Raw genomic sequence first — 12,356 nt, 5'->3', positions numbered from 1 at the left:
CGGCGAGTGAAGGCGGTGACCGAGGGCGTTGACAACAAACCCTAGTAGGGGGGTTCGCCCGCTCGAGCGGATGCGGCGAGTGACGGCTGTGAGCAAGTGCGGTGAATGAGCACAACCAGGCTCCCGACGAACGCGGATTTCGTCCGTATCCACCGAGCCTGGCTAAGACGGGTGATTTGTATGTACAGAGCCTGGTTTGAACCTGTATCCAGGTATCCAAACAAAACAGGCCGTCGAGATGCTGCACCTCATGAGCCTTACATGCTCAAATACAGGGAACCAAACAGCCGTATATCTATACCCGCGAATACGAAAATCCAATACTGACGGAATTTACCATACCATATCCATTGGCATCCCTGTCCCCGACTAATGCAGCCACGGCCCACGGGTAGTGGCAAATCGGATCCTTTGACGACGAGTCGTTGCCTTGCCTCGGCCCGGAGCAGCGAGCAGCCGAGCAACATGCAACCCCACCGACACCCCCATCAGTCCCCCGCGGCAGACACGTGGCAGTGGTCCCGGCGGTGCAGGAGCGGGCGGCCCACGGCATGGGTTGGCCCTCCTGTCGTCGGGCGTGCGGCAACCCCGGGCTGATTCGAATTTCTTCCTCGACTCTCTCTCTCCTTCCTCTCCTCTCCTTTCCCATTTCCTCGCCTCCCCCTGACCCCCTCTCGTCCACGCCTCCTCCCCTACCATTCGCAGTTTTGGACACTTGGTTGTCGTTTCGTCCCGCAGATCCGCAAGCACCGGGCCAGTAGAGAGAGAGAGAGAGAGGAGGGAGGGTCGCGGCCTCGCGGGGGGTGGAGGAGATGTCTGTGGCGAAGGAGGCGGGGCCGAGCAGCAGGGCGGTGCTTGTGACGGGCGGGGCGGGATACATCGGCAGCCACGCCGTGCTGCAGCTGCTCACCGCGGGCTTCCGGGTCGTCGTCGTCGACAGCCTCGCCAACTCCTCCGAGCTCGTGATCCGCCGCCTGCGCTCGCTCGCGGTGGAACACGCCAAAAACCTCGCGTTCCACAAGGTAATCATTCCAATAAGCACGCCTCAACGTGACCGATCCCTTCGTGTGGCGGTGTGGGTCACGCGCGTTGATTTGTGTTTTTGTGATATATATACTCAGAGTACACAGTGACAGTATACGCCATCGTGCTGTTGGTCTGGTGATTATTTCGGCCTGCTGTTGGTATGGCGATTATTTTGTACGTATATGTTAGAAGTAATGTTTTTCAACCTTTATTGGTGGGGCTTACGTACGGTTCGCCAGAAAAATTTAGATTTGAGCGCCAAGCAGAGTGAGTGATAGTTAGCCGCCAAAGGTAATTTGGTTGCGGTTCTTTCTGGGTAGGCTTCGTGGGCTTCCCTTTTCTCGGTGATTTGAGTTGCTGAACTGGGTTTCGGAATGCCTGTGGATTTCTCCCTCTCCTTTTATGGGGGGGGGGGGGGGGGGGGGGGGGGCGTGCAGCCTATAACCTTTTTAACATTTTATTTGATTGATGGAAAACGCATTTGAATCTGAATTTGGTTAACATGTTCAGATTTTACTTGGGAAGGGGGAAATGCGCAGATTGATCTTGGCTAGGAAGTATAAATTCAGATTAGATATGTGCCCATGCGTTGCGACAATGTATACTATTTGATAAATGTTAATGCACAACGATCTTAAGTTACACTACGAAAATTGGCCCCAGTTGATAGTGTAATTTTACCATTTTCAACAGATAGAAGTTTAAAAGCAGATCCAACTATTACAATAAACATATGCTTTACAATGTATCGTAACAGATTTTAGTAGCATTTTGAAGTAAAGAAACTTTGAGTGCGTGCCAAAAAACAAATTATTTTTCCGAAACAACGATGGTGCCGCAAACTATGAGATAGGTAACCCGACTTCATCTACAATCCTTGACTGCATGGGCATAAAATAGCAAACCTGCAAGCAAAATTTTAGTCAAAACTGAGGATATGTGACCATGATCTTAAGTAGCACTAAGAAAATTGGTCTCAGTTGACAATGTAGTAACTTAACCAATTTTCATAGATAGAAAATTAGAAGCAGATCCTGTAAGTAGAGGGACTCTAACTCTCATCAAGAGGATGACACTATGAGTTGGGGCAATTTTCTGTTTATTTCCTCAAACACTACACAATGTCATACCCTTAGAGGGGTTGGGGACACATATTTATAGCCCTACGGGCTGCACTACCACACCTTCTCACACACACTACACAACAGGATTGTCCTCTAGATGCTAAAGAGACTACAGAGGACAGTCAAAAGCGACTGTTGTCCTCTAGATGCTAAAGCGACTACAGAGGACAGTCAAAAAACGACTGCTGTCCTCTAGATGCTAAAAAGACTACAGAGGACAGTCAAACTGTCCTCTAGATGCTAAAGGACTACAGAGGACAGTCAAAAGCAGGCTGTCCTCTAGATGCTCAAGACTTATTCCATCATTCTCCCCCTAAGTCTTGGGCGTCGTCTTGTGAGAAAGTTGGGCCATCCCGGACCTGGAGCAAAGCTCAACAAACTTGATCTTCCCAAGGGGCTTGGTGAGCAGGTCTGCAAGCTGATCCTTGGTGTTGATGTAGCGCGCCTTGATGCTCCCTTCTGCCAAGCAGTCTCGGATGAAGTGGTATATCAGCTGGATGTGCTTGCTCCGTTCATGGAACACGGGGTTCTTGGCCAATGCCAGAGCGGACTGGCTGTCCACCCTGAGTTCCACCGCTCCAGTGTCTCTCCCGAGGAGATCACCGAGCAGTCGAGCCAGCCAGAGAGCCTGAGTCGAAGCAGTGGACGCCGCTATGTACTCGGCCTCGCAGCTGGACATGGCCGCCACCTGCTGCTTGACCGACTGCCAGCTGATGGGGCACTTGCCGAGGAAGAAGAGGATCCCGCTTGTGCTCTTGCTGGCGTCGATGTCGCCGGCGTGGTCGCTATCGCTGTACCCGACAAGGTGTGCCTCCCTAGGGCACCTCGGGTAGTAGAGACCGTGGTCGAGAGTCCCCGCAACATAGCGGATGATCCTCTTCACAGCCTGCTCATGCTCCGTCGTCGGTCGCTGCAGAAACCGACTAACGTAGCCGACAGAGTATGCCAAGTCAGGCCGTGTGTGAACGAGGTAGCGAAGGCTCCCCACAAGACGCCGGTACTGTGTAGCGTCCACCTCCTCCGTCGTGCTGTCGCGACTCAGCTTCAGCCTCTCCTCCATCGGAGTGAGAGCTGGGTTGCAGTCGGTGAGCCCAGCCAGCTCAACAATGCGCTTGGCGTAGGCGGTCTGGCGAAGTGTGATCCCGGAGTCCCCCTGGTGCACCTCAATCCCCAGGTAGAAGGAGAGGTGCCCCAGGTCACTCATTTGGAAGGTGACCTTCATCTCTTCCTTGAACGCTGCCACCTCTGCATCCTTGGCGCCGGTGATCACCAAGTCGTCGACGTAGACACCCACCAGCAGGGCATTTTCTCCATTGCCCCGCCGATAGATGGCCGCCTCGTGCGGGCTTGGCGTGAAACCCATTCCTTTGAGTGTGGAATCCAGCTTGGCATTCCACGCCCTCGGTGCCTGTCGCAGGCCATAGAGAGCCTTGCGCAGGCGCAACACCTTGCCCTCCTTGCCAGGGATAGCAAAACCTGGCGGCTGGTGTACGTAGACCTCCTCCTTTAAGTCGCCGTTGAGAAACGCCGACTTGACGTCCATGTGATGAACGTGCCAGCCCTGCTGGGCTGACAACGCAAGGAGGAGTCGCACGGATTCCATCCGTGCCACGGGGGCGAAGGCATCGTCGAAGTCGATCCCCTCCTGCTGTAGGAAACCACGTGCCACCAAGCGAGCCTTGTGCTTGACGATGGCGCCGGCTTCATCCCTCTTCAGTTTGAACACCCATTTAAGGGTGATCGCGCGATGACCATGAGGGAGATCAGCGAGCTCCCAGGTGCGGTTCGTCTCAACCGCGTCCATCTCCGACTGCATCGCGGCACGCCAAGTCGCATGTTTCTCGGCCTCCGCGAAAGACCGAGGCTCACCATCGTCGCATGCAAGATGCAACTCTCCTGCCAGAATGCGAGATGCAGGGCCTGGTACCGACGGGTCGATGAGAAGGCCCTCCACCCTTCGATACCGCAACGGCTCGCCGTCGTAGCACGCGTCGACCCGCTCCTCGTCGCGGGACAGAGGGGTCACGAGCTCCACTGGGTCGTGCTCGACACGAGCTGGTGTCGGAGATGACGTTCCCGGAGAGGGTACCGTCGGTGCTGGAGTACGTGGTGGCGAAGAGCTCGCTGCAGTCGGAGTCGTGGCTGGAGTGCGTGGTGGTGAAGAGCTCGTTGTAGCAGGAGCTGGAGAGTTTGGCGCTGGAGTCGGTGGAGACTTGGGGGCTGGGGTAGACCTGCTCGGAGAAGAGTTGCCTACTCCCTCAGCTCCCTCAAAGTGGACGTACTCGATGGTGAAGTCGTACGTCGGAGTCGTGCCATCGTCCACCACCTTGTCCCACGCCCATCCTCGCCCTTCGTCGAACACTACGTCGCGCGCCGTGCGCACACGCTGTGTTCTTGGGTCAAGGATGCGGTAGGCCTTCGAGCCCTTCGCGTAGCCAATGAACACCCCCGGGGTGCTCCTATCGTCGAGCTTGCTGATGTGGCCAAGCTCCTTGGTGAATGCGAGACAGCCGAAGACCCGTAGGTGAGAGACCGCCGGCTTGCGCCCATGCCAAGCCTCGTACGGTGTCATCCCGTTGAGAGCCTTGGTGGGCGAGCGGTTGAGGATGTAAACCGCTGTCACCACCGCCTCTCCCCAGAAGACAGCTGGCATTCCTCTCTGCTTGAGGAGAGCCCGAGCCATCCCCACAACCGTCTGGTTGCGCCGCTCGACGACGCCGTTCTGCTGCGGGCTGTACGGCGCGGAGTAGTGGCGCTGAACGCCCTCATCCGCGCAGTACGACGCGAACTCAGCCGCCGTGAATTCGTCGCCGTTGTCGGTGCGCAGCACGCGCAGCTTGCGGCCGCACTCCGCCTCCGCAGCGACCTGCACACACCTGATGGCGTTCGCAGCCTCTCCATTGCTGCCAAGGATCATCACCCACATGTAGCGGGAGAGATCGTCGACGAGCAGCAAGAAGTAGCGTCGTCCTCCCGGTGTGGCTGGTGTCACCGGGCCACACAAGTCCCCATGCACGAGCTCGAGCCTCTCCTTGGCTCGGAAGCTCGACTGCTGGGGAAAGGGGAGCCGTCTCTGCTTTGTCAGCACACAGACATCGCAGAATTGCTCCACATGGTCAAGGCACGGCAGTCCTCGTACCATCTCCTTGGCACTGAGCCGCTTCAGGGCCTCGAAGTTAAGGTGCCCGAAGCGCTCGTGCCACTGCCACGCCCCGTCGTCTCGACGAGCAGCAAGGCAGCAAGGTTGTGCCACCTTCACATTGAGGATGTATAGCCGATTTGGACTCCTGCGTACCTTGGCAAGAAGGCGACGAGAGGGATCCCAGATCCTCATGACTCCGTGCTCGACCTCCACGCGCGAACCGTTCTCATCCAGCTGTCCCAAGCTGATGATAGAGTTCCTCAACGCGGGGATGTAGTAGACTCCGGTGAGCAGCCTGTGCTCACCAGACGCGGCGGTGAAGACGACTGAGCCGGCGCCCTTGATCTCTACGCCGGAGGCATCCCCAAACTTGACGGAGCCTCGAACGCTAGAGTCAAGCTCGGTGAAGAACTCCCGTCGGCCGGTCATGTGATGAGTGGCGCCGGTGTCGAGGCACCATCCTTCGATCATGTCCTTGTTGGAGCCGTCGCCGAGGAAAGCGCGTGCTTTCGACTCATCAAGGTGGAGGAGTGCCGCTGCGGCCGGTGCCGCTGGAGATGGCTCGATGCTTGCATGTGCCAGGAGCAGGGCCTCCTCCTCCGCCTCCGCCTGTGCGACGTTGGCCTGACCACGTCGTGGCTGCCGACAGTCTCTGGCCCAGTGGCCAAGCTTGCCGCAATTGTGACAGCCGTCGTCTCGTGCCGGCTTCTTGTTGCCGACGGCGCCGCCTTGGGCACCTCCACGTGCACCACCCTCAGCATGTCCTCGCGCCCCGGCCTGGGCGCCTCCACGCGCCTTGCGCGGCTTGCCGCGTTTGCGGCCTCGTGTCGAGGAGGACTCCCCCTTCTTCTTGTCATCCTGGCAGGCCTCCCACTGCTCCCGAGTGAGATGTAGCTTCCCGCCGATAGTGATAGGCCCAGAGAGAGCCTGTGGTTCGTCGTCGTCGACCACCTTGAGGCGACCAATCGCCTCTTCGATCGTCATCGTGGAGAGGTCTAGCAGAGACTCGATCGAGCGAGCAATCTGCCTGTACTTCTCGGGGATGCAACGGAAGAGCTTCTCAACAACTCTCTCCTCATCGTAGGTGTCGTCGCTGAACTGCACCATCTTCTGCAACAGAGTGTTGAGGCGGAGAGCAAAGTCATCAACATCCTCACCTGGCTTGAAGGTCAGGTTCTCCCACTCCTTGCGAAGTGCTTGCAGTGTGGTCTTGCGGGCACGATCGCTGCCGATGCGGGTCGCAGCGATGGCGTCCCAGGCCTCCTTGGCAGTCCGCTTCTGGGAAAGCGAAAACTGCATCTCGGGCGGGACTGCAGCAATGAGGGCATCCAGCGCCCGCCGATCCTCGTGGTAGTCGATGTCGTCGTACCGAACTGCTTCCCACATGTGGCGAACCTGGAGCCGTACCCTCATCACCGCGGCCCACTTGACGTAGTTGGTCTTGGTGAGGGTAGGCCACCCACCGTCGGGACCGATGTCCCTGACAATGGCCTGGGCCATGCGGCGACCATGGTACCGATCCGGGGAGGGAGAACCGCGCCGCCTGTAGAGGCCGCGATCTCCGTCGACTCGGTCGTCGCCGCCGGGAGCACCGCCGGCGCGTCTACGCCCGTCTGGGCTGCCGCCGCGTGCGCCCTCGCCTGGAGCGCCGTCAGCGCGTCAGCGCCTATCTGGGCTGCCGCCACGCGCGCCCCCATGGGGATGCGCGACTGCCCACTGTGCCGCCTGCTCTCGCGCTGTTTCCCTCGCCAGCCTGAGCTCTTCGTCGGTGTTGTCGTCGACAGAAGCAGAGCTGCCAGCTCTACTGCCGCGCAGAACCTCGAACTCTGTTGCCGCCGCACGTGCAGCATCCGCCGCCTCCGCTGCTTCTACTTCCGCTCTCGCCGCTGCCAATTCCGCCGCCGCCAAACGTGCTGCCCTCGCCGCTGTCGCTGCAGCCGCTGCTGCTGCTCGCTCGCGTTCTTGTGCCGCGGCGACCTCGGCCTCCTGCTGACGCCGCGCACTCGAAGTGGCCGAGCGTAGGGACATGGTGGGCTAGTGAGGGGTCGCTGCGTGTGGAAGAGGCTGTCTCAGACGAAAGGCTGCTCGTCTGAGCAGGGGAGGAAGGAACAGTTGGAGCTCTTGCTGCCGACTGAGTGTGGGGAGAGGCGCGGGAAGGAGATGAACACGAGATGTTTAGGCTGCAGGATAGTTTGGCCTCTGATACCAATTGTAAGTAGAGGGACTCTAACACTTATCAAGAGGATGACACTATGAGTTGGGACAATTTTCTATTTATTTCCTCAAACACTACACAATGCCATACCCTTAGAGGGGTTGGGGACACATATTTATAGCCCTAGGGGCTGCACTACCACACCTTCTCACACACACTACACAACAGGATTGTCCTCTAGATGCTGAAGAGACTACAGAGGACAGTCAAAAGCGACTGTTGTCCTCTAGATGCTAAAGCGACTACAGAGGACAGTCAAAAAGCGAATGCTGTCCTCAAGATGCTAAAGAGACTACAGAGGACAGTCAAGCTGTCCTCTAGATGCTAAAGGACTACAGAGGACAGTCAAAAGCAGGCTGTCCTCTAGATGCTCAAGACTTATTCCATCAGATCCAACCATTACAGTAATCCTATGCTTTATGTTGTATCATAGCAGATTTCAGTAGCATTTTGAAGAAAATAAACTTTGAGTGTGCGCTGAAAGAAACATTTTAGAACTGTTGGAAGCTCATTTCACCGGGGAGATAGATAGCCCGACTTCATCTACAATCCCTGACTGCGTGGGCGCAAAATAGCCGACCTACAAGCAAAATTTTAGAACACAAACATTTTAGAACTCTAATATGTGACTCCAAAAAAAATCTTACATCTGTATCGATTACAAATAATTTGCATTAAAAACTATTGGAAGCTCGTTTCACCAGGGAGACACTCAAATCCTTATAAGCAACACAATAGTCTAGTACACGGATTATCTCAAAAAAATATAGCATACGGCGAGAGTCATGTACCTGGGGCACAAGTCCTGCTTCCATTTATACTTCCGTGTCCACGCCACACACGACAGATCCATAGCCAATTTATACAATAGAAACATAGAAAGGGGAAGTGCTTCCTAGATCAAAACATTGTGCAAAATCATTAATAAGTTCAACAAGAGCTTAAGGCCGTAAAGACAACACAATGGTGCACTCTTGAGTAGTTAAAACTCAACAGCTATTCAGACAATAAAGTGGTAAGCACACATCAGCAAGAGCATAACAGAATAGGTTAACAGTTACAAGGAACCTACAACTCTGATTACAGATGGAAGCCATCCTCTGTATAAAGCAGGAAAGTCTTCTTCATCGTAGATTTGTCAAGAAAGTTTCATGCTTTTGCTACACTTTTGGGTAGCCTTCATTGTATACAGTTGCGGACGCAGGATAAAATTATAGGTGGGCAACATTATAAAAGCTAAATCACTAGACTAGATCACAACTCACAAGATAAAACTAGTTTTATGATGACAATATAAAGGCTAAGTAATAATATTATAAAGGTTTCATAATAACATGCATACCGAAACTTCTCTCTTAATCTGCAGTGTGGCACCAAAATCACCAACAAAAATCCAATCTACAGTTAGAAAAGATGTATATTAGATGAACATCAATACAAGAAAAGTACATTAATGAAAATAGTGTAGTGAATATACCACTAAGTTGTCAATCTTGTAGTTGTGACTCGAGGCAATTGCTTCATATTTATCACCCTTCACTGCTTGCTTAAAAAGAAAGCAATAAAAGCAATACACTGCATCTTTTGATTCACTATACTCCAACCAATCATACTTGTCATACCATTCCTCTTTAAAAGGCCTTGAACTTTGTCCATACTGTCTACGAGGGAAATCTAAACCCTTTGGTTGGCATGGACCATTCAGAACATATGCCCTTCTCACTTGATCTTGGACATCTTTATCATATTCATAAATTTGCCTCCTTAAAGCGGGATCTGCAACTATGTCATCTGGATTGAACGTCCCTCCAACAGTTGGTGTGTTATTCACATTATTATTAGCACTAGTGCCAGAGCCTCTTGAAAGTGGTTGGAAAAACCTTCTCATTTGCTTCACCCAATGTTTCTGTGAGGTTTAAAGGCCTAAAAAATCATAGAAACAATATCTGATAAAACACAACAGTTGGCCAATTGTTAACTTGAATTCTATGGGCTGGAGCATTTTGCCGAACACCTTGCGCTCACCAATGGACTTATGGACTGTTGCCCCAAATGGCCAAATCGGCTCTATAAATCTAAATCACTACGCTGCTATAGGACCGAGTCATCGAGCGACCGAGCGGCAAGCGCAAAGGCAGATCAAGCGGCGAGCGCAGAGGCAGATCTAGGCATGGAACAGAAGTACAGAACGGAAGGACCAAGGATTTACCGTCTCCGTCTAGGTGCATACTGGGTGGCTCGTGGCTGGGTCCTGGCCTCGCCGGCTGGGGCGCTGCGCTGGCCGCTGGGCGAACAGCGGAACGACTGGCTGGCTGGGCGGCTGGGCGCCTGGGTGAAAGGCGGAACTTGCGGCCACTGCGATTTTGATTTCCTGGCGAATGGATTATGGATGGCTGGCGGCTGGCTCCGTGGCTCCTATTCCTATACCATATTATGAAGATTATAAAATTTGAGGTGGGGCCATGACCCACCTTGCCCTCACTGTGGATCCGCTACTGATTGTATACATATCTTCGTTGGTTCCATTGGTCTGCATAGTTCGAATAGGCTGTTTAGATTAGCTACAGGTCATATAAAAACATGGAAATGAGGCAAAAAATATCAAAGGGTCATTTAACAGGCAAGTTAAGTAAAAGGAAAGAAATGTAAATGTATACAAGTTTTTTCATTCCAATCGTGTCATATTTATGGATTAACCTCACAAGGTATTCAATGGTTGAAGCTATTACAATTACGACCCGTTTGGATCTTTGGAATTGAATTTCATTCTAATAAGGCCCCGTTTGTTTCCTTTCATTTTCAGGAATTGGAATCTTACTATTGGAATAGGCTATTTTTTAGAATGTGAAATTCCACCACTTTCTAAAGTTATCACATAAGCCTATCTCAAATTCATGGGGTGAGAGATGGAAACTGATTCTATAGATTTACATGCTATTTTTCCGATGTACCACTTATAGCACACTTTTCTCTTGCTTCGTTATAACATTAGTGTAGTATATAACTATCTCTCTCATAAGATTTAAGATAATATACAAATATATTACATATATAAATATATGAACTTAATTAGTTTTGTCTAAATTATAATTATTAAAATGGAATTCAATTCCAATGAAACAAACGGGGCCTAATAGTAATTTAGGCATATATCAATTAAGCTAATTCGGTTTTATGCAAAATATATTTGGCTGAAACGACACCTGCTCCGTCCCCGGGCCCTCCACCACCGGCCTTTCCCCTCCCCGGCGACCACACCCTGCCCTTCCCCTCCCTGGCGGCCACACCCACCGCCGCAGCCCCTCGCCGGACTTCGCTCCGAACACGGCGACCACCAGCACAAATCACACTCTCTTGGCGCCAAGGCTCACGGTGCAAGCCGTTTCGACTTCCCAGGCGGGGCGGTCCAAATTCCAGAGGTGGAGCAATACCAGTCCTATCTCTTCGTCTTCTGGTGGTTCTTGGGCGGCGCTGCGCTCCTACAAAGATGCGGCCCTTGCCATGGACGGGTACCCTGCTCCCACGCCTCCGTCCTCAGTCCCTCCCCGACCGTGCAGAGCCCCTCTGGCTGGTGCGGTGGGGTCTTCGGAGGCCGACCAGTTGGTGCATTCCCAAGGGTCGGCGCGGTCGCTTCCTTCGGAGGGCGGGTGGCAGGTGGTGGCACGTAGGCGTTCTGGACGTCCCCCTCCCGCTCCTCGTAGATGGTCCCCTGAGGATCTCCGAGGGCGGTGTTTCAATTGTCTCTCACCCTCTCACTTCGTCGCTTCCTGCCGTCGTCCTTCCCGCTGCTTTCGGTGCCTGGGTTTTGGCCACCGTGCTCCTGGGTGCCCGCTTAAGGTGGCTCGGAAGGCGCACCCTGAGCATCAGGTTGGTCGGGTTCCAGTGTGGCAGCGCCTCGGAGCGATGCAAGATCCTGTTCAGCATGGAGGTTTCAGGCGAAGAGAGTCGGTGTGGAGGCGGATTTCTCCGTCGCAGCCGGCCACCGGGGGAGAACTCCTTCCCCCCCCGTTGATGGCCCGAGGCTCCGGAGAGTCTACTCCACCGGCAACTGGAGGTAGGAGGAAGAGGCGCAGGGCAAAGCGGTGGCGGGCTGCAGTTGGCGATACTCATGAGCAGCGATCACGGTCCCCTGCTTCTACCTCCTCTGGTGGTTTGGGCGCGGAGGGGGCTGTGCAACATATTGTTTGCGTTGAGACCCCTTCATGCGTGCAGGATTTCTCCACTGAAATGGCAAGGGAAGAGGCTGCGCTGCGGAAGGCCCTGTTCGTCACAGTTGCTGGTACCAGGCCTGAGGTTCCAGCAGTTGACATCATCGAAGAAATAACTCAAAGTTTCAACGTCAATAGAGCTAACATGTCTATTCATCGGACCTTGCCGGAAGATTTCTTGGTGTTTTTTCCCGATGAAGATACAGTTTCAAGGGTGCTCAATGGAGGAAAGATCTTTAGAGGCCCCCAGTTTGATCTTGTGTTCAAGAGGTGGACGCGCTGTGCGAACGCGTCTACGACATCTTTACCAGTGCTACTGGATGTGGAGATTAGGGGTATTCCGGCACATGCGTGGTCAAGAGCTACCGCCGAACAGCTGCTGCGTGACTCATGTATTATCGATGAATTACACCCGGCGACCGTGTTGAAGTCGGATTACTCATCCTTCATGTTGAGAGCGTGGTGTTTCAAACCGGCGAAGCTTCATCGTAATATGGATCTCCTTATCACGGAGAAAGGCCCCGGCTTTGGTGAGAAGAGATGTTTATCCTACAAACTAAACATATTGGCTACCCCTGTCCCGGTTGAAGATGGCGCCCTCCCTGCGGATGATGGTGATGGTGCTCCCCCCGATGGCGATG

The 12,356-nt window shown here is 53.6% G+C and overlaps 1 protein-coding gene across 1 annotated transcript in view; it reads left to right on the top strand.

The window, feature by feature from the left end:
- Positions 1–714: 714 nt before the first annotated feature.
- Positions 715–12,356, top strand: part of LOC100283489 (uncharacterized) — a 39,099-nt gene continuing 27,457 nt past the window's right edge. The window contains exon 1 of the mRNA NM_001156389.1: positions 715–1,022. Coding sequence (NP_001149861.1) covers positions 813–1,022 — 210 coding nt within the window. The 5' untranslated portion in view covers positions 715–812. The remainder of the gene's footprint in view (positions 1,023–12,356) is intronic.

This window comes from Zea mays, chromosome 7 (assembly GCF_902167145.1).
Source record: "Zea mays cultivar B73 chromosome 7, Zm-B73-REFERENCE-NAM-5.0, whole genome shotgun sequence".
NCBI classification, from domain to species: domain Eukaryota; kingdom Viridiplantae; phylum Streptophyta; class Magnoliopsida; order Poales; family Poaceae; genus Zea; species Zea mays.
This window is presented reverse-complemented; position numbering and strand designations above follow the sequence as displayed.